The sequence below is a fragment of the Physella acuta genome, unplaced genomic scaffold (assembly GCF_028476545.2).
Source record: "Physella acuta isolate Inbredline_101_S28 unplaced genomic scaffold, ASM2847654v3 ptg000608l, whole genome shotgun sequence".
NCBI lineage: Eukaryota > Metazoa > Mollusca > Gastropoda > Physidae > Physella > Physella acuta.
In genome coordinates, this window is record NW_026732127.1 from 43,882 (window position 1) to 65,537 (window position 21,656).

General features: G+C 34.3%; 1 protein-coding gene and 1 long non-coding RNA gene across 6 annotated transcripts in view; one reads left to right on the forward strand and one right to left on the reverse strand.

The window, feature by feature from the left end:
- Positions 1-423: 423 nt before the first annotated feature.
- Positions 424-21,656, reverse strand: part of LOC131947838 (uncharacterized) — a 38,126-nt gene continuing 16,893 nt past the window's right edge. For 4 of the 5 annotated variants that reach the window (XM_059309187.1, XM_059309189.1, XM_059309186.1 and 1 more), the window contains 3 exons: positions 2,339-2,361; positions 1,671-1,721; positions 424-924 (listed from right to left, as the gene is read on the reverse strand). In XM_059309187.1, coding sequence (XP_059165170.1) covers positions 875-924; positions 1,671-1,721; positions 2,339-2,361 — 124 coding nt within the window. In that variant the 3' untranslated portion in view covers positions 424-874. Of the gene's footprint in view, positions 1,003-1,670; positions 1,722-2,338; positions 2,362-21,656 lie in introns of all 5 variants that reach the window. The other variant, XM_059309191.1, reaches the window with a different exon arrangement.
- LOC131947839 (uncharacterized) lies at positions 16,316-17,130 on the forward strand. Its single transcript, XR_009387932.1, has 3 exons — positions 16,316-16,424; positions 16,711-16,768; positions 17,007-17,130. It is a non-coding gene; the product is annotated as an uncharacterized LOC131947839 (long non-coding RNA).

Genomic DNA, 21,656 nt, shown 5'->3' on the forward strand with positions numbered 1-21,656 from the left:
TTTTTCATGTAGTCCAACTTAGTCATGCAGTCCAACTTAGTCATACAGTCTAACTTAGTCATACAGTCTAACTTAGTCATGCAGTCTAACTTACTCATGCAGTCTAACTTAGTCATGTAGTCCAAATTAGTCATACAGTCTAACTTAGTTTTACAGTCTAACTTAGTCATGCTTTTTAAAATTTAGTCTGGCAGTCTTAATTTAGTCATGTGGTCTCAATTTTGTAGTTTAACTTTATTCGTGTAGTCTAATTTAGTCATGCAGTCTAATTTATTCACGTAATTTTATATAAGATATGATTTTGTATTGAATGACTCTCGTTATTTAATTCAAAGTTCAATAAATCTTGTCATAATTTTGCGATTGAATTCTTTTAAAATGTCCACACACACACACACACACACACACACACACACACACACACACACGCACGCGAGCACGCGCGCTCGCACGCACACACACACGCACACAACACACACAATTACGCAAATTAAAATGTGGATGGGCCCCACAGTGAAATTTCGAAATATTTGACAGAAAAACAAACTAAATTCTCTAACAGTATAAAATAAGCACATTAAAAATAGTTGATAGAAAAGCACACCAGATATATATTTTACATCACTTTGTTTTCTGCAACAATTTGAATCAATCTAATAAATGTCATTGTAACTTTAACACTTAAAGAAATACAGAACGTTTTTTAGCTTGACATGCAATGGGATTATCAAAACTTTGTAATAAAATATACGAAAATACGCGTCATACACATTTCTAGGTTTTCAGACATCAAAACATCACATCACGACATCAAAACATCAATACATCAAGACATCACGTGGATCCATTTAGAATGTGGCAGATGGAATAAGATCTAGGCTGTTGGCAACACAGTACCACATGGGTTGGGAACATTTGCACTCGCTGAAGAAAGTAAACAAATTAATCGAGCCTAAATGCTATTTGTTCGCTAAGCCTCCGACTGTGTGATCATATACGAAGCTGAAAGAAAATAAAAACTGATATCCAACACCCGAACCTATATTTATTTGGGTCAATCCACAAATAATACTTTTATCGATGTCTATCCTAATTTGACAAATTTTTATTCCATCCGAAAATATATATGTTTTGCTGTCTATTCCTAGTAGAATATCTATTGCTGTCTATCCCCTTATTGAATATATATTGATATATTTTACATTATAAACACTAACTCTCTTGACCACAATTGAAAAATGTAAATGTTGTATCTTTCACGAGATCTTACAATCTGTGACGTCTCTCACGTTAGTTAACATGTTTTAGTAACTAGCTAATGCATATCTTTGACGTCTAACCCACTAACTAACATGTTGTAGTAACTAGCTAATACATATCTTTGACGTCTAACCCACTAACTAACATGTTGTAGTAACTAGCTAATACATATCTTTGACATCTAACCCACTAACTAACATGTTTTAGTAACTAGCTAATACATATCTTTGACGTCTAACCCACTAACTAACATGTTTTAGTAACTAGCTAATGCATATCTTTGACGTCTAACCCACTAACTAACATGTTGTAGTAACTAGCTAATGCATATCTTTGACGTCTAACCCACTAACATGTTGTAGTAACTAGCTAATGCATATCTATGACGTCTAACCGAGCAAAAAACTTACGATGTCTCTCCAACGTTAAATGATTTTTCCTCATGGGCTGCGTGGCCTCGTCTGTACAGATGTATGGATACATTTAATTAAAACAAGGCTAATTACGGTGATTACCTTCGTGTTTTATTATGTTAATTAACTACATAACCGATTATATATGTTTGATTTGAAATTTTGAATTGGTCGGCATTCATGAACCAACACCAATTACGATATACAAAACATTTTAGGAAATTCATCGACCCAGAGCTGTTGTTTAAGTTAGGATAGTGATTAGTTAATTAATTAATGATTGTATCAACTACTGTGTAAGTTTGGATATTGATTAGTTAATTAACTAATGATTATATCAACTGATGTGTAACTTAGGATGGTGATTAGTTAATTAACTAATGATTGTATCAACTGTTGTGTTAGGATACTAATTCGTTAATTAACTCATGGATATATCAACTGTAGTATAAGTTAGGATAGTTAATACTTAATTAACTAATGATTATATCAACTACTGTGTAAGTTAGGATATTGATTAGTTAATTAACTAATGTATATATCAAATGTTGTATACGTTAGGATAGTGATTAGTTAATGAACTCAAGAATGTATCAACTGTTTTATAAATTAGGATAGTGATTAGTTAATTAACAAATGAATGTATCAACTGTAAAATTCCTTACCTTGATACGCTTGACCCCGTCTCCTAAAAAGACAGAACATATACTTTTGTTTTTACATACATTATTTCTATATTGGTAGTTGATAGGCTACATGTTTTATGTGAACTAAATGGGTAGGCTACATGTTATAGTATAACTATATGGGTAGGCTACATGTTTTATGTGAACTATATGGGTAGGCTACATGTATTATGTGAATTATATGGGTAGGCTACATATTTTATGTGAACTAAATGGGTAGGCTACATGTTATAGTATAACTATATGGGTAGGCTACATGTTTTATACGAATTATATAGGTAGGCTACATGTTTTATGTGAACTATATGGGTAAGCTACATGTTATAGTATAACTATATGGGTAGGCTACATGTTTTATGTGAACTATATGGGTAGGCTACATGTTTTATGTGAACTATATGGGTAAGCTACATGTTATAGTATAACTATATGGGTAAGCTACATGTTTTATGTGAACTATATGGGTAGGCTACATGTTTTATGTGAACTAAATGGGTAGGCTACATGTTTTATGTGAACTAAATGGGTAGGCTACATGTTTTATGTGAACTATATGGGTAGGCTACATGTTTTATGTGAACTATATGGGTAGGCTACATGTTTTATGTGAACTAAATGGGTAGGCTACATGTTTTATGTGAACTATATGGGTAGGCTACATGTTTTATGTGAACTATATGGGTAGGCTACATGTTTTATGTGAACTATATGGGTAAGCTACATGTTGTAGTATAACTATATGGGTAAGCTACATGTTTTATGTGAACTATATGGGTAAGCTACATGTTTTATGTGAACTATATGGGTAGGCTACATGTTTTATGTGAACTATATGGGTAGGCTACATGTTTTATGTGAACTATATGGGTAAGCTACATGTTGTAGTATAACTATATGGGTAAGCTACATGTTTTATGTGAACTATATGGGTAGGCTACATGTTTTATGTGAACTAAATGGGTAGGCTACATGTTTTATGTGAACTATATGGGTAAGCTACATGTTTTATGTGAACTATATGGGTAGGCTACATGTTTTATGTGAACTATATGGGTAGGCTACATGTTGTAGTATAACTATATGGGTAAGCTACATGTTTTATACGAATTATATAGGTAGGCTACATGTTTTATGTGAACTATATGGGTAGGCTACATGTTTTATGTGAACTATATGGGTAAGCTACATGTTGTAGTATAACTATATGGGTAAGCTACATGTTATAGTATAACTATATGGGTAAGCTACATGTTTTATACGAATTATATAGGTAGGCTACATGTTTTATGTGAACTATATGGGTAAGCTACATGTTATAGTATAACTATATGGGTAAGCTACATGTTTTATGTGAACTATATAGGTAGGCTACATGTTTTATGTGAACTATATGGGTAAGCTACATGTTTTATGTGAACTATATGGGTAGGCTACATGTTTTATGTGAACTATATGGGTAAGCTACATGTTTTATGTGAACTATATGGGTAAGCTACATGTTTTATGTGAACTATATGGGTAGGCTACATGTTTTATGTGAACTATATGGGTAAGCTACATGTTTTATGTTAACTATATGGGTAGGCTACATGTTTTATGTGAACTATATGGGTAAGCTACATGTTTTATGTGAACTATATAGGTAGGCTACATGTTTTATGTGAACTATATGGGTAAGCTACATGTTTTATGTGAACTATATGGGTAAGCTACATGTTTTATGTGAACTATATGGGTAGGCTACATGTTTTATGTGAACTATATGGGTAGGCTACATGTTTTATGTGAACTATATGGGTAAGCTACATGTTTTATGTGAACTATATGGGTAAGCTACATGTTGTAGTATAACTATATGGGTAAGCTACATGTTTTATGTGAACTATATGGGTAGGCTACATGTTTTATGTGAACTATATGGGTAAGCTACATGTTGTAGTATAACTATATGGGTAAGCTACATGTTATAGTATAACTATATGGGTAGGCTACATGTTTTAGGTGAACTATATGGGTAAGCTACATGTTTTAGGTGAACTATATGGGTAGGCTACATGTTTTATGTGAACTATATGGGTAGGCTACATGTTTTATGTGAACTATATGGGTAGGCTACATGTTATAGTATAACTATATGGGTAAGCTACATGTTTTATGTGAACTATATGGGTAGGCTACATGTTTTATGTGAACTATATGGGTAGGCTACATGTTTTATGTGAACTATATGGGTAGGCTACATGTTTTATGTGAACTATATGGGTAGGCTACATGTTTTATGTGAACTATATGGGTAAGCTACATGTTTTAGGTGAACTATATGGGTAGGCTACATGTTTTATGTGAACTATATGGGTAGGCTACATGTTTTATGTGAACTATATGGGTAGGCTACATGTTTTATGTGAACTATATGGGTAAGCTACATGTTTTATGTGAACTATATGGGTAGGCTACATGTTTTATGTGAACTATATGGGTAGGCTACATGTTTTATGTGAACTATATGGGTAGGCTACATGTTTTATGTGAACTATATGGGTAGGCTACATGTTTTATGCAGATGCGCTGCGACCCTTCCAGGTGCCCGGGGCGAACTTTCAATTTGGTGCTTTCCCCCCCCCCCCCGCTCACACACACACACACACACACACACACACACACACACACACATATATATATATATATATATATATATATATATATATATATATATATATATATATATATATATATATATATATATATATATATATATATATATGTGTGTGTGTGTGTGTGTATGTGTATAATCGTGTGTGTATTCGTGTAGTATATAAGCGTGTGTGAGTGTGTGTGTAAGCGTGTATGTGTGTGTGTGTGTAAGCGTGTGTGCGACAGTCCGGGCAAGGTTTAATAATTACAGAGTATGATTTTCATTCCAAATAACTTTACGCCAATTAAATTCCCATTCAGATGCGTTTTACTTTTACAAAAGATTAGTAATGTCAGGGAAAAAAACATGACTGATTTGAGTTAGAAGGTGGTTTGTAGCAAGCGCTAATTTGTTTTGACCAGCCTTTTATTTTCTATTTTTTGAACGATCTCTGTTGTGATATGGTACAAAGTCAATTATAAGTTTGTTAGAAATGGTACATACAAGTGACATACTAGAGCAACTTATCAGAAACATTTATTGTTCGCATTGGCACAAAAATCAAGCGAGTTGAAGCCTATGCACCTTAGGAAACCGAAACGAAAAAACTAAGAAAATCAAAAGAGCTTAGAGCAGTGGTTCTTACCTGGGTTCTATCCCACCCACACACAAATATGATTCACGATCGGATTTCGTCAATGTAGACGATAAATTAAAACTATTAAGAAGGATTCAGTGAAGGCGTATATGAAACCCAGAGGCGTATCCAGGTTTTCGTTGTAGGGGGAGCGAAAAGAGCAAAAAAGGCGCCAAATTTTTAACACGTTCTATATACGTGTATTATATATATATATATATATATATATATATATATATATATATATATATATATATATATATATATATATATATAATTACTATCTGTATGTCATTACTTCGCTATGATGTAATTTAAATTGAAAGTAGCACTCTGAAGAAATAAGATAAAACACACAATGTAGGCCGACAAAACAAAAATTGTATCAATCTAAACAAAAAAAATATATATATATATACACACACTACAACCAAAAACAATGAACGTAACACAATCTGTTTTATAATTCTTGTAAAAAAAATTCCTTACATAATAATTCCTGGGAAATTATTTAAGACAAGTGAAATAGGGGAAATAATAACTCTCTTAATATAAATATGTATATATCTACACATTTAATTAGAAATGTCAAAACAAATAAATAATTACTTTAGATTATAATGAAATTGTATAACATTATTCGTGTTTACAAAATGTTTTTGTCTATAATCAGAATTTAATATATCGTCATCATAAATGCTAAAGTATTACAGCATAATGAAAGTTTTTAAAATCAGAGTTGGTATAAAACCACGATTTTCGATATAATAGAAAAACATTCGGAATAACATCCTACGTTTAACTAAATATCGGTCTTTTAGTTCAGATCATGTATTTGATTAACTACTGCTTCTTTGTGTTCTTTAAAGATCATTTTCTAACATAGTGATAGGTATGGGTTAGATCACTGTATTGATCACACAACTTTTTACTGGTAATTGCAAAAACAATATTCACTGAGTTTTACGTTTAAAAAGCTAATTTTCTGGCGGCATGGTATTTTGGTACATCATTACCCGTTTTTCTACATGTACTTAACAGACCAGTTCGGGGTGGGTTGGGGTGGGGTGGGTTCAACTTCATTCACCACTGTCCGTTCACTTTAGGTCAATTATCGAACCCGGTGTATACCTAGGTGTGACATTAATGTCGCCCTACACAATTGTGGTGGTGAGGTGTGTGTGTGGGGGGGGGGGAGATAACCAACTCAGAGTGAACATAGCGTCAGTTTTTAGATGACTGTTCTAAACATACATGTATATTACACAAATATATATTTCAGAAATAGATTTAAATAAGTAGCAATGGTATTATGACAATATTTTTTTACAGAGGGGTCCATGGGGGAGGGGGGTTGTAACTGTTTCATATAATTTGTAATCGTAATCACTATCGCCCGAAGTGTAACAAAACTACTACTTCATCGTGATGACGTCAAAATTTCCCCACCACTACGCAATTCGCTCATAAGTAAATTTAAATAGAGGTGCCACATCAGTTGTATTTGTTTCTGTATTGTAATTTTTTTTAAATTAATTCAAATTGTATATATAAAGTAATTATGTGTGAAGTTTTATGAATAACATTTTCTAATTCAATTATTCGTAAGCAAATACATTATACAGTTCCCTTAAACTTAACACCCCTCTTGCCAAGTGGTACTACCGTAGAGTTTTTTAAACATTGCAATGCATCGTAATGGTTATTTTTAGAATGGCAAACTGATGCAGCTGTTAATACGTGTTGTAAACGTAGACACTACTAAACTAGTACAATAATGCTTAATTGCTGCATGAAAAGAAATCTTGTGATTTACATAGATTTGCGACCAAAATTTTTTTAACAAATATCATTGTTTAAAACTTAGAGTTTAAAAAGTTTCCAAAAAGGCGCCACTTTACTGAAAATGGCCAGAGGGGGAGCGGCCGCTCCCCCTGCTCCCCACCTGTGTACGCTACTGATGAAACCGTTAGGGTTCGGTACCACCAAAAGGTTAAGAACCACTGCATTACAGTGTAGTTTGTATAAGATGCAAGCTTATTTGGTCTACTTTTGGTTGTGTCTTTAGAAAAATTTCGATAATAGTGTATTATAGTTTTAAATCATCAGTTGAAAAAAGTAACAAAGCATAATCTGTTGTCGTGTTGTATCATTTTTTACATCGTTTAGTAGGTCTAGTAGACTGAACTATGTGAAAATTGCAGTATTAGGACTTGTTACGAAACAAGCAATAAAAAAGAGATCTATTCGACTTATGTTTTTATATCTTTAAATTTAGTCTTCCGTCCACCCGCTCCGACCGTATGTCATTTTACTGATCAGATAGCTATTCAAGAATCCGTGATATTTATTTCTCTTCAATACAGTGTTCCAGGCAAGATGTAATGCAATCAAGTAAAAGTATCTGATCTCTAACGTTGAAGTCGAAAGAATCCCTAACCCTAACCCTAACCCTAACCCTAACCCTAACCCTAACCCTAACCCTAACCCTAACCCTAACCCTAACCCTAACCCTAACCCTAGCCTTCGGTACCCGTTACACGTGAATTATCGGCCTACTTGCCTTCGGTACCTGTTACACGTGAATTAGGCCTATAGGCCTATATTATTTTTAATGTTATACATATTTGGAAATAATAAGTTATAAAATAGTTAGTGATCAAAATTCAACACTACACGTTGAGATATTAGTGACAAAACAAAGAAATAACTAAATAGCTAAAAATCCTGCACATTTAAATAAACAAAGGCTACTAATATCCTAATATTTTATACAATTGTTATTGGTTAAAACGTAATGTGTTTTACTACACGTTGAACAATATTAGTCACCATACAAAGATATAACTAAATAGCTAAAAATACGACACATTTAAAATAACATAGAATACCAATACGTATTCGAAAACATATGTACATTATTAGTCAACAGAACACCATATTAAACGCATACATGATTAAGAGACTTAAATGAATGGTCATTATGATTTGTTTTAAAGTAATTTGTGTTAGTTTGACCTATAAAATTGTATATATTTCATAAAGTACGTCTTGATGAGTAGGCCTAGATCTATATCTAAATCAAATTTAAATGAAGTAGCTCCTTTCTTTAAATTCTAAAATCGGAAGATTCACATAAAAAAATAAACCGGGAGTGATCTCCCCTAAACTTTCTCGAATATTCTTATATAAAACAACAGGGGATGGGAACTCGGGATATAGCTATGATTTTTAATCCATTTTTAATACTTATACTTTTTAAAATAGAATAGAATCTCATAGAAAAAAGAATTGCGCACAAAGCGAACGCCAAATAAAGATGTTCATAATATTGCGCAATATTATTAGTACCTTATAAATTTACATGCGTTTTTTGAGAAATCGGAAATAGCGTAAATTAGTACTTCCGGTCAACGGAAATTACTCAAAATTTGAAAGAACGTAGAGAATTAGATCTTTTACTTACATGTGAAATTTCATTTATCTATCTGAAATAGTACTCAAGTTATAGGCTTTTGAAAAATTCAAAGTAGAAAAAGTACCACTTCCGGTTATCGGAAATCGCTCAAAAGTTGATACGGATCTACGATTTCGAGAAAATACTTATATATGAAATTTCATCAACCTAGATGTAACGGTACTCAAGTTATCGTGTTTACACACACACACACAAACGCACACTCATACACACACACATTCGGACAAGATTGCGAAATTATGTGAGGTGTAAAACGTCGATATTTGTAAAAATCTCGATTTTTTTTCACGATTACAATACTTTCTCTATACTTCGTATATACGAGAAAGTAAAAATTAAGTTTGGCTTAGTGTGTCTCGAACCCGTATCACCCGCATGGTATCAAGTACACTATAAGAAACTTAACTTACGCGAATAGTCATATTATATCAAATTTTTAAATCCCAAATTAGCCAGTTTTATAGATAAAGAAACAAAGATTTCTATAAAATATTTTAGGCCTGAAATAGTTTAATATATAGGCCTATAAATTTATTGTTGGAATAGATTCTAGAGTAGATAGAGTCTAAATCTAGATCTTAGCGTCTACGTCTAGTTTTTGCGTAGATCTAGTCTAGATCAAGAATACAAATATATAAAGTAAATTTTATAAATTTAAGCCGGAAAAGGGAAAATCGTATTGTATACATTTCATAGCGTAGGTAGCTCTAAATCATAGTTGAATGAAATAGTTCATCTATATATTATATAAAGCCCGACAGGGCACTTCCCGGCACCGCAGGCGCGTCAAGTTTGGCACGATGATGCCTTGAGGTAATAGAACACGAGGCCCGGTGACGGTTGGCCGAAAAGTCCACGGAGAGGGAGTCAAAACTGACCTCGACTGACAGGCGCCTTATATGGGCTATATTACGAAAATAACTTTTGCAGAACGACCCCCCTTGATATTTTGTGAGGTGGTAGGAGATCGCCTAGGGGTGTCAGAAAAAACTCGGCATATCCGGGAAAAATCAGCAAATGTGTAAAAACTGACCAGTTGTATTTCCCTATATAATATTTGTATTTTATAGGAAAAACAGAGGGTCATTTCAACGCGGATATTAGGGCACTTACCTTTCGTATGTCTGGCTTATTTTTTTGCATGCACCTGTGTAAATGGCTTGGCCTTTTGGGAAAACTGTCGGTTTGACTCAAAGCTTTCTACGAGGGCTAAAAAATGATCGCGAGGGAAAATCTCTTTATTTGAGCTATATAACGACAACATTTTTTGCCGAACGACCCCCCTTGATATTTTGTGAGGTGGTAGGTGAACACCTAGGGGTGTCAGAAAAAACTTGCCACATCCGGGAAAAATCTGCAAATGGGTCAAAACTGACCAATCGTAATCCCCTGTATAATCTTTGTATTTTATGGGAAAAACAGGGTAATTTCAACATCAATTTTAGGATACTCAACCTCTATTTATCTGGCCATTTTTTTGCATGCACCTCTATAGATGACTAGGCCGTATGGAAAGACTGCTGGCAGACTCAAAGCACTCGACAAGGGCTAAAAAGTGACCGCGAGTGAAATTCTCATAATATAAGATATATATATAAATAAATTGACGAACGATCTCCCTAATATTTTGTGACGTCGTACACCGCCCCCTGAGCATAAATAAAAAACATTATTCCCGTCGAAAAAAAACCCTTTAGAGTCGTTAGATTTGTCCAGATGACGTATTTTTTTTATAAGCAATTGTTTGTGAAAAAGTAAACAAAGACATACTTCGTTCGTTCAATTTTCAAGGAAGGTAACTTTTTTAAAATAATTATGTTTTAAACAACTGTATACTATTTTAAACATAAACAGAAAATGACAAAGTATAGCATTTGTGTCAGTAAAAAATAAAGTTGTTAATTAAGGTACGTATCCTAATGAAATAAGTTAATAATTTTAAAAGGCAATGTAATATAAATTATGAGATATTCTGTTCATGGAACCTCTGTAGTTCTAATTCCTTTTTAGTCATACATTTCGAACTTTCCAATATTTTCTGTGAAAATGGACTTTCATCAACAAAGAACAACAACATTTTCTCTAAAATTAGCATTACTGTTTAAATTTAAGCACTCCACACCTCAACCGTCACTAAATAATTAAGTATTCAAATTCTTAAATGTTTTTGAAAATCTAAGCGAAGCTAGGCAGTATGCCTAGTTTCTTTATATACTAAACTCGGAAGATGACGTCATTAGTTTCGTGCTTTTTCCTTAGTGTAAACATTAAGTGACGTCATTCTTAAATGCGCTTTTGTCCCAACTATAAACGCTTTTCCGGTTGCATAATTAAAATTGTTTTTCTACATTCGAATACGTCTTTATTTTTTTATTTTTCTTCCATAAATAAAATTGTGTTTATACATTTAAAACATCTAACATATTATTTTCGACACAAGTCTGTATCAAGTTCTCCATATATCGCTGAAGATTTTGATGTGATATCCTGCGAAAATATTATGCGGACAAAGAGAGAGAGAGAGAGAGAGAGAGAGAGAGAGCACCCCATGCGAATGGCTATCTCTGTTTTTGTCAATGATCAGATCACTGAGTAACTAATAGATATACCAGCACTTCCTGTATGGATCAGCCGACTAATTCAATGATAATTGTTCCGACTCTAAGCATTTTGAATCTATAAATAGAATAACAAAAGGAAGGAAACGAAATTTTAAACTGATTTCCGCCATTAAAAAAATAACATGGAACCTACAGTTCACGACACATAGCATAGGAATTTAAAATAAATATTAGGCCTATAGGTTTAATACATATTGCATAGAATATAGAAATTTAGATCTAGTGTTCTGGTTAGTAGTTATTTCATGTTTATTAGAATATAGTCTAGAATCTAATCATACGGCTGCATAAAAAGAAAGTTTGAAGGAAATAGAATAGGAATCTAGAGAAACGGAGGTAAGAAGGTTAAATTAGTAATTTACATGATTTTTATTGTAGTTTCACTGTTTGTTAGGCCCAATTATTAAATCTTTAGATCAGAGGTCTAGCTTGATAATGTGTGGTATCTATTGTGGTGCATTGGAATGAAAAGCCCACATACTTAAATATAGAATCTAGTAGGCCTAGGCTATACTATAACTGTACTGCCCTATACTTTAAATTTGTTGCCACAAGAAAAAAGCCTATTTACTATTAGGCCTATTAGTTATAATTTAATTAAATTGAAATATTTGATTATCTTTATAGTTTATAGTGAATGCATGCTAATGAGCATTATTCAAGCTGCTGTTATATTTAGGCTCATAGGCCTATATACTCTATAGCTTAGGCTTTATACTATAGACTATATATTATATACCAATATTGTGCATAAAACTTAAAGCATGTAAGCATACACAATAATAATTATCATTAGACCTATAGTAACTAAGACTCGTACTATTTAGTACTACTTTAATAGTACCTTTAAACTATTAGGCATAATGAAATAATGATTAATGATTTCAGTGTTTTCCGCACTCGAGAGGAAAGAGGTTGCAGGGAACTTAGAGACTAATCTTTGCCAACATACTGGATTTCTGGTGATGACAATAGCAGCAAATAGTATGCGGCTCAGTTAATACTAAAAACAATTGATTTTACTAATTAGTGGTAAGCTCTTTTTTAAAATAATATATTATAACATGGTATCGCAAAGGTTCAGGTTATCCAATAAATGGTAATTAGAGTCAGGTTTAGGACTATAGTTTAATGCTTGGTTAGTAATATGCATCAAGTTGGGAAAGACATAGAAATGGAAATACATAGAATTTAATATGTTCATTCGCAAACGTTACTATTTAAATTTTTTTAGGCCTGCTATTTATTGCTGAATAATAAAATCACTATACTTATCCACTATATTATGTTTAAATAAAGTGAGTTTAGATCAGTCGAGTAAATAAATTTAATAGCAAGACATAGCTAAAATTTACAATGAATATATATATATATATATATATATATCGATGGTCTCGGTCGCAAACCGTCTAACTCAAAAAAATTCGATTTTCTTTTTTTTACATATATCAAAAGCCAATATGATTCCCCATAATGCCTGAAAATATTAGAGAAATCTGTAGAATGATTATTGAGATATAATCATTTGAACAAACCGCCTATTATTTCTAGCGCTAAAAATCTCAGCGCAAAACGAATATCGCTATATTTGTCAGTACACTTTTGATCGGGAACGCAGTCGCACGCCGTAATCACACAATTTTACAGCACAGCAGTCACAGTACTTATAGGTAAGGATATTTGATTAATTATGTTCAACTATTCTATTACATTTTATCATTTTAAAGAATAATAAACAAATAGTATTTGTTTAATATAGCCTACTTCCAGATTTTCAATAACCAAACTGAATTGTTTACATTTTTTAGGCTAACACAATGCTTTGAAACTAGATCTTTATTCTAGAATCTAAATATCAATCAAAACAATATAATTCGAATTATATTTCCACAAGAATGTGCAATAAATTTAATAATTGTTGATTCACTACTAGCTTTAGATTGAGGGTTTAGATACGTGTTAAGAAATGTTTATATGGTAGGTTACAAAATGTTTGGCGTACATGTTCAACGACATGGTTAGTTGTCTTTAGTAAATGCTTTTATGATTAATTTTTCAACAGACAAGCCTATCTCAACACACCAGCCTGTCTCAACATACCAGCTTCTCTCAACATACCAGCCTCTCTCAACAAAACCAGACTTACCACATAACAGACCAGCCTCTCTCAACAGACCAGCCTCTCTCAACATATCAGCCTCTCTCAACAGACCAGCCTCTCTCAACAGACCATCCTCTCTCAACAAACCAGACTTACCACATAACAGACCAGCCTCTCTCAACAGACCAGCCTCTCTCAACAGACCAGCCTCTCTCAACACACCAGTCTTACCACATAACAGACCAGATTCTCAACATATCAGCCTTTCTTAACAGACCAGCCTCTCTCAACAGACCAGCCTCTCTTAACAAATCAGCCTCTCTTAACAGACCAGCCTCTCCCAACACACCAGTCTTACCACATAACAGACCAGCCTCTCTCAACAGACCAGTCTCTCTTAACAGATCAGCCTCTCTTAACAGACCAGCCTCTCTCAACATACCAGCCTCACTCGACAGACCAGCCTCTCTCAACATACCAGCTTCTCTCAACAGATCAGCCTCTCTTAACAGATCAGCCTCTCTCAACAAACCAGCCTCTCGACATACCAGCCTCTCTCAACAGATTAGCCTCACTCAAAAGACTAGCCTCTCTCAACATATCAGTCTCTCTCAACAGAGCAGCCTCTCTCAACAGACCAGCCTCTCTCAACAGACCAGCCTCTCTCAACATACCAGCCTCTATCAACAGACCAGTCTCTATCAACAGACCAGCCTCTCTCAACAGATCAGCCTCTCTCAACAGATCAGCCTCTCTCAACAGACCAGCCTCTCAACATATCAGTCTCTTTCAACAGACCAGTCTTACCATACAAGACACCAGCATCTGTCAACTGACAAATCGTAATGGCACCAGCATCTCTCAACAGACCAGTCGTAACATTAAGGCACCAGTAACTCACAAGAGACCAGTCTCTCTCAGCAGACCAGTCGTAATATACAAAAGACCAATCTCTCTCAACTGACCAATCTTACCCTCCAAGATACCAGCCTCTCTCAAAAGATTAGTCTTATCCTACAATAGACAAGCCTCTCTCAACACACCAGTCCTACCATACAATACACCAGCCTTTCTCAACAGATCAGTCGTAACATACAATAGACCAGCCTCACATAACAGACATTAGACACCAGCCTCTCTCAAAAAGACCAGCCTTACCATACAAGAGACCAGCCGATCTCAAAAGACCAGTCAGACCTATCAAGAATTCAAAGCGACAGATATTCGTGCACTGCAGTACAAGCCTGATGCTACTGTCTACTTCAAAGAGAAGTAGCAGATAGCAGGCAATTGCTAAGCTAGGGTCGTAAGATTATGATCTCACCTGTAGCCCCTGTCAAGTTGTACAAGAGCAGAAAAAAAAGATAAAAGCTGTCATATATGAGCACCTAAAAGCAAGTCATAAACACACCTTTTTATGATGATTTCCCTGATTTTAAAAATATGTTGCAATTTTAATGTTTCTTTATGTGACGTTTATTCAAAGAATAAATTTTAAAAATAAACACATTTTTTTGTGTTACATTTTTGTAAAATAAGTAAACATTAGGTCAGTATTAATGTGATTAGTGTGTTATGTCTCATTCATAATATATCTGACAATACGGTTTCTGTTTTTACTATTATCATTCTACAAACCCAGCACCCACCAGATTTAGTAAAATAAACTGTGAGAATAGAAAGATGTAATAAATAAAGCATAACCTTCAACAGTTAACAAGTCTAGTGCTAAATACAGACATAATGAATACACTCGAAAGCGATAAAGCCATACTAAAACATCTCTATTAAAAATTTAAACTGACCCCATAATGTAGAATAAACTCAAATAATTAAAATATGAGCCCAAAACTATAATCTAAATATTATGAAGTGTTAATTATAACTTAAAAACATAAACATAACTAAATCACGTTCATTGGACAAAACGAACGAACGCGGCTGAGACCGAAATTCTCGGCTCAAAACAGCTAAGTCTGCGCGCGCACAGATAGACGGTTTGCACCGAGAATTTTAGACCGAGCAAACCGTCTATCTTTCTAAACACGCTATAATTTTGGAAATATCAACAAAACCCATTTTAAAACGCTACAGTATAGTCGGTAGAGAGTTTCTTCGGAGATATCTTTTTAAAAAATTTGTATTAGAGCGATCGATAAGGAAATAATCAGTTTTTTGTCTCTCCTGTAAAATTTACATTTTCGGAGTTAGACGGTTTGCGACCGAGACCATCGATATATATATATATATATATATATATATATATATATATATATATATATATATATATATATATATATATATAATTTGATTGCTATTTTATAAAAGTATGTAAATCACAGACCAAACATTACTTTGTATTGTGTCTACAACTTAATGAAAAATGCTACTACTTTGATGGATTGCACTAAATAGGGGTTAGCTTTAATTTAATAATTTGTGAGATATTCTTGATAATCTATGTGTAAATTGCTTTTCAGGACTATGAGTGTGTGTTTGGCCATCCAGATTTCATAACTACAACTGATGTTCAATTACAAGGGATATTAATCAGTCTCCGTGGACTATACACTGTGCCTAGTTTCATCCTCAGGTAACTGTACTATAGGCATAACCCATTTTTTAAAGTAATTATTATAGCAAGAGATAGCATTGTATGTTATAATAAATATAATGGATTTTAATCCAAAATATTTTATTAATTATTGTCTTTTTTTAAATTCTAATAAATCAGTGAGTGTACAACATAGAGGGCATTATATTTGAATGATAATTGAAACACATATTGTTATAGAGCTCAAAACTATGTACTTATCTAATATAATTAATATACTGAAACAGTTTTATTGAAGCATATTATTTCATATTTTACCACACAGAGACTGATGTGTAAGCTTAAAGTAAAGACATCAAATCAAAGTATCAGCCATCAAGAGGGTAAATATTGATAGTCTACTTCATTAATCTTCAATATGAATGAACACAATTTTAAATCTATAATCTTTGCTGATAATGTTTGTTTCTTGTTATTCATCATGTTCAGTGCTTTATCTTTTCAAAGTAATTAGTTATAGTAAAGAAATATTAGAGATAGTAATATAAATTTGTAATTTATTTTTCTTGCAAGTTCCACAAAAGAAAGTATCAAAATATTTTGCCTTTATTTCATTTACAGAAAAACATTCAAAATCATATTGTGATACACAAGTCAAGCAAGTCTGACCAGTATTTTGATACAGGCCAAGAAAAAGCTGGATACTTGATTGGAAGGGTCGCACAAAAAACATGGGTTATTACTAGGGAAACAAGCTCGCAATACAGTTCACTGTTAGGACAGGAAGCCAAATACTTCTAAACTTATTTGAATCATTTTTGCTGTTTATTATAATTCATCCATTTGTCTTATTAAATATATAAATTTATATATATACACAATTCCTAATATAGAATTTCTAAAAATGTTTTATTATAATATTTAAAAATGAAACAAACATGTTCCCAGAACATAGCCACATAATGTCAACATGTTCCCAGAACACAGCCACATAATGTCAACATGTTCCCAGAACACAGCCACATAATGTCAACATGTTCCCAGAACACAGCCAAATAATGTCAACATGTTCCATGAACTCACAAAATGGCAACATGTTCCCAGAACACACAAAATGGCAACATGTTCCCAGAACACAGCCAAATAATGTCAACATGTTCCATGAACTCACAAAATGGCAACATGTTCCCAGAACACACAAAATGTCATTATGTGCCCAGAACACACAAAATGGCAACATGTTCCCAGAACACACAAAATGGCAACATGTGCCGAGAACACAAAAAATGACAACATGTGCCGAGAACAATGCCCCTTACAGATGACATGTTCCCAGAACACAGCCCGTAGTTGGTCTGCCATAAAAAGTTAACAATACTTTACTTTTTCCTTAACAATTTTACAAGCAGGTAATAAAGCCATAAATCTTTACTGTGGATATAGCCAATAAATAGGGTAACCTTCACTATATGCAATTTGTAGTTTTCAATGCCTGTCCCATGCATATTATTTAGCCTATTGTTTTGGGTCTTGCTTCATTTACTCAATAAATTATATAGGCATGAGAATTTTCATTTTAATCTGCAAAAGCTACATTCTGTACATTATTATTTTCAAACTACATCATATATTTTTCTCTTCTCTGATAAAAAATATTCCTCATATTGTTTGTGTCAAGTATTTTATTTTTATCTATGCAATGCTATATTCTTATTTTATAATAATTACTTTTATACAAATTCTTTTGAAAACTGTTCTTTATTGATTTGTATCATTTTCTTTATTTCTGAAAAATAAAACTTTGTTTGGGAATCCTTTTTTTGTTTCTGTACATATAAATACCTACCAGGCTTAATATCCAGCAACATTAAACAATTAAGTAGGGCCTATTGTTAGTAATGGTAAATTTTATACTAATTAATGTGATTTCAACTGTGTCAATGTTGCTACCAACTCCAATAATTAAAACTGAAGCCATTTACTATGAAGTAAAACTTGGGTGTAATCCAAATCCACCCAGTTGCCGGGGGCAAGGTACCAAACATGATGTCCAGTAGAGGGTTAAGAAAGTATCATTATTAAATCACTATTAAACCCCTCCTCGCCTACGCCATTGCTTGTATGCATATGGACGTTATCGGAATTTACTGTATTGCTTATAAGTCGAAAATGCGAAAATGCGAAAAAGACACGTTTAACATTACTAGTTTGAAGAATAACATTCATGTTAGCCGAAACAGGTGTATTCTAAAGTTGTTTAAATTCATTTTATTGTTCATTACGATTATGATGTCGTAAAATATAGGCCTATTTAAAAAAAGCATAACTAAAAAGTGTTTAAACGCATTTTCTTCTAAGAAAAGCCGCACATGCATGATATCATTAACATTACGGCAAATCAAACCCTTGAAGAAGCCCCATCAACCATTCAATTATTATCGACATTAGCTCAACCCCGGCAACTAACGTGTCCCAAAACCAAGAATTGAAATCTTGACCCATTATTCTGATTAATTAGTGGTTAAACATCGTTAGGCATCTGAAAACGTTGGTTTTTAATCTAGTGTACTCAAAAAGGAACAACATAAAGCTTTATGCCGCCTTAAAAACCCATCCCATGTTACGAAAGGCGTCGATAGAGAAAGAATAAGGCTTTGAGTTAGAACAGGCAAGGGCTTAGATAACTGCCAAAATACCTAATCTGTAGACCTCACAAGTCTAGACGATATATTTGTGCCTCTGTTTTTAGACTTTCATAACAAATGCATGTGATGTGGTCAGTAGGTACATAAAAGAGAAAAGTAGTTTTAATCTAGAGACTTCAAACATTTCTGAAGGACCGAATTTGAACTTGTAGGCCGTGGTGTCGATGCCAAAGTTTAGCGTCGTCCGCAAAGATAAGCTATCGTTATATCATCTATATGCCCATATTGTGACAGATATTTACAAATGTGTCTAATATAGGACAGAATACATAGCTACTCAACAGAGTTAAGCGCAATCACTTGTCCACGACTTAAGAAACCACTGTACTGCAAAACCCACCTAAATGGAAAATGTCTTAGATGTGTGTTTTAATACAAATGTGTACCTCGTCGCGAGTTAGGACCTGTAGGTAGTCTGTTACTACTCTGTATCTAAAAACAATAAAAAGATAACGTGAATTTTATTTGTTCAATTTCTTGGTTAACTGTATTTGTTGCATCTTGTTCAATTTTGTTAATATTGAAAATTGATTAACCTAAAGGGTTCAAATGTAACAAAGAAAATTGTGACTAAGTTTCCGGGTGCGGGTCTACGGACACTAGTTAAAGTAGGCCCTATATATCTATTTATTTTTATAGAAAGTATGTTTATCTGTTTGTCCTATATGAATTACTACATCTTTTTCATCGGATCGCCATAAAACTTTGTGAACAGAGTTTTTTTCCAGGAATCTATTCGGAGGGGGGGGGGGGGGGGGGGGAAGCAGAGCCCCCCCACCCCCCGAAGAAAGTCTATCGACCCCCCCCCCCCCACCCCCGAACGAAACGGAATTTATATAGAAAAAAAAATACTTTTAACAGTGTCCGCACGCCCCCCCCCCCCCCCCCCCGGAAAGATTTCGCCAGGGCGGCACCCTAGCAGGAAGCAGAAGCGTAGCAACCTATTCCGGCAGCCGGGGCGAACTATCAATTATGTGCCAACCCTTTTTAAAGGCTGGCAAAAAGGCGCCCATCCCTACATACACTCCCCTATATAAAATAATTGAGGATATCAGCCATGTATAAATCTGTTTTCTTAAATTTTACTGAAGAATGAGGATTTTTTTTAAAATTGTCTACCCCTTTTGGCGCCCCATTCGATCTGGGGTCTCTGACAGGAAGCAATGCAATTTTTTTCCATAAAAATAAAAGCCAGATGCAATTTGACACTGTTCGTACGAGAGTCATAAAATTTTGGGTAGTTGGTGAAAAGGGTTTCGAGAAAGAAAAAAATTCTTAAGTGTGGCACCCTGGGAGGGTTCGATTTTTCTAATTATACGATTATGAGCTCAGAATCCAGAGGGGAATCCAGAGGGGCTATCTGATCAATTGCGGTCATAGGTAATACTAGATTCAGCAGAGGCGCAGCGAGGGGGGCGGGGGTACATATGTCCCCGGGCGCCAACCCTAGGGGCGCCAAAATGGTTGGAAAAATTTAAAAGCTCATTTTAGCTATAGTTTTGCATTATAAATATTTAAAAAATACGGGGAGGGGGCGCCAAATTGAAAGTTTGTCTCCGGCGGGAGGAGGGGGGGGCGCCAAATTGAAAATTTGTCCCTAGGCACCAGGAATGGTGCTACGCCTCTGAGATTCAGTGATAAAACTACACCAGGTTCATCCGCCAGCTCCCCGGCGGTTGAGTGGCCCAGAGCGACACTACGGTTTAGATGGGCTACTATAAATGTTCACTAAGTAGAATAATGAGCGGTTAGGGTTAGGGTTAGGGTTAGGGTTAGGGTTAGGTGAGCCTTGGTGCGTCTAGGCGACAGTGTGGACAAACCCGCGCCCCAAAAACGAATATGTGGGTTTGTTTGTTTAAGCATTATCAAAGATTTCATTCGTTTGTCATTCAAATTTGAGAAGTTATTGCTAATACCCCTGTGGTGGTTTCTACGAATAAAAAATCGATTTGGTGGCGCCCTGGCAGGGTTCCATTTAGCTCCCCGGGTTTTCCCGTGAGTACTATGGTACCTTTGTTCGTTTTAATAATTGCGAAACGCTATGAATATGATGGGCTACTATAATCGCTCACTATACCGAGTGAGGCGCCTTCCTACCTACGCCCACCTACCTACATACCTTACTCCCTGCCTACGTACCTACCTATCTACTAACCTGCCTGCGCTGCTGCCTGCCTACCTACTTTCCTACCTACCGTTATTCCTGCCAAACTGCTTTCCTTCCACCCCGCCTGTCTACACACCTCACATCCTACTTACACAAACACATATCTTCGTATGTATATATGTATGTGTTAGTGTGCTCTAGGACTATGTATTTTTACATTTTTGTTGTTACGTAGAACTATTCAGTATAAAGGAGATTCCTTTTTTTTTTTTACGTTGTAACTGTCGCTAAAATATTCTTTTTTGTATGTGTGCATAAAATAGTGTAGGTTTATTAACAAAAGTAAATTTTAGTATGTATTTAAGTGTATATAATCATTTTCGTCAAGCCAATGTGTTCAGAATCTTAAATTTAAAAACCCATGAAACTCGATAGCCAAAGATTTAGAATGAGAATAAT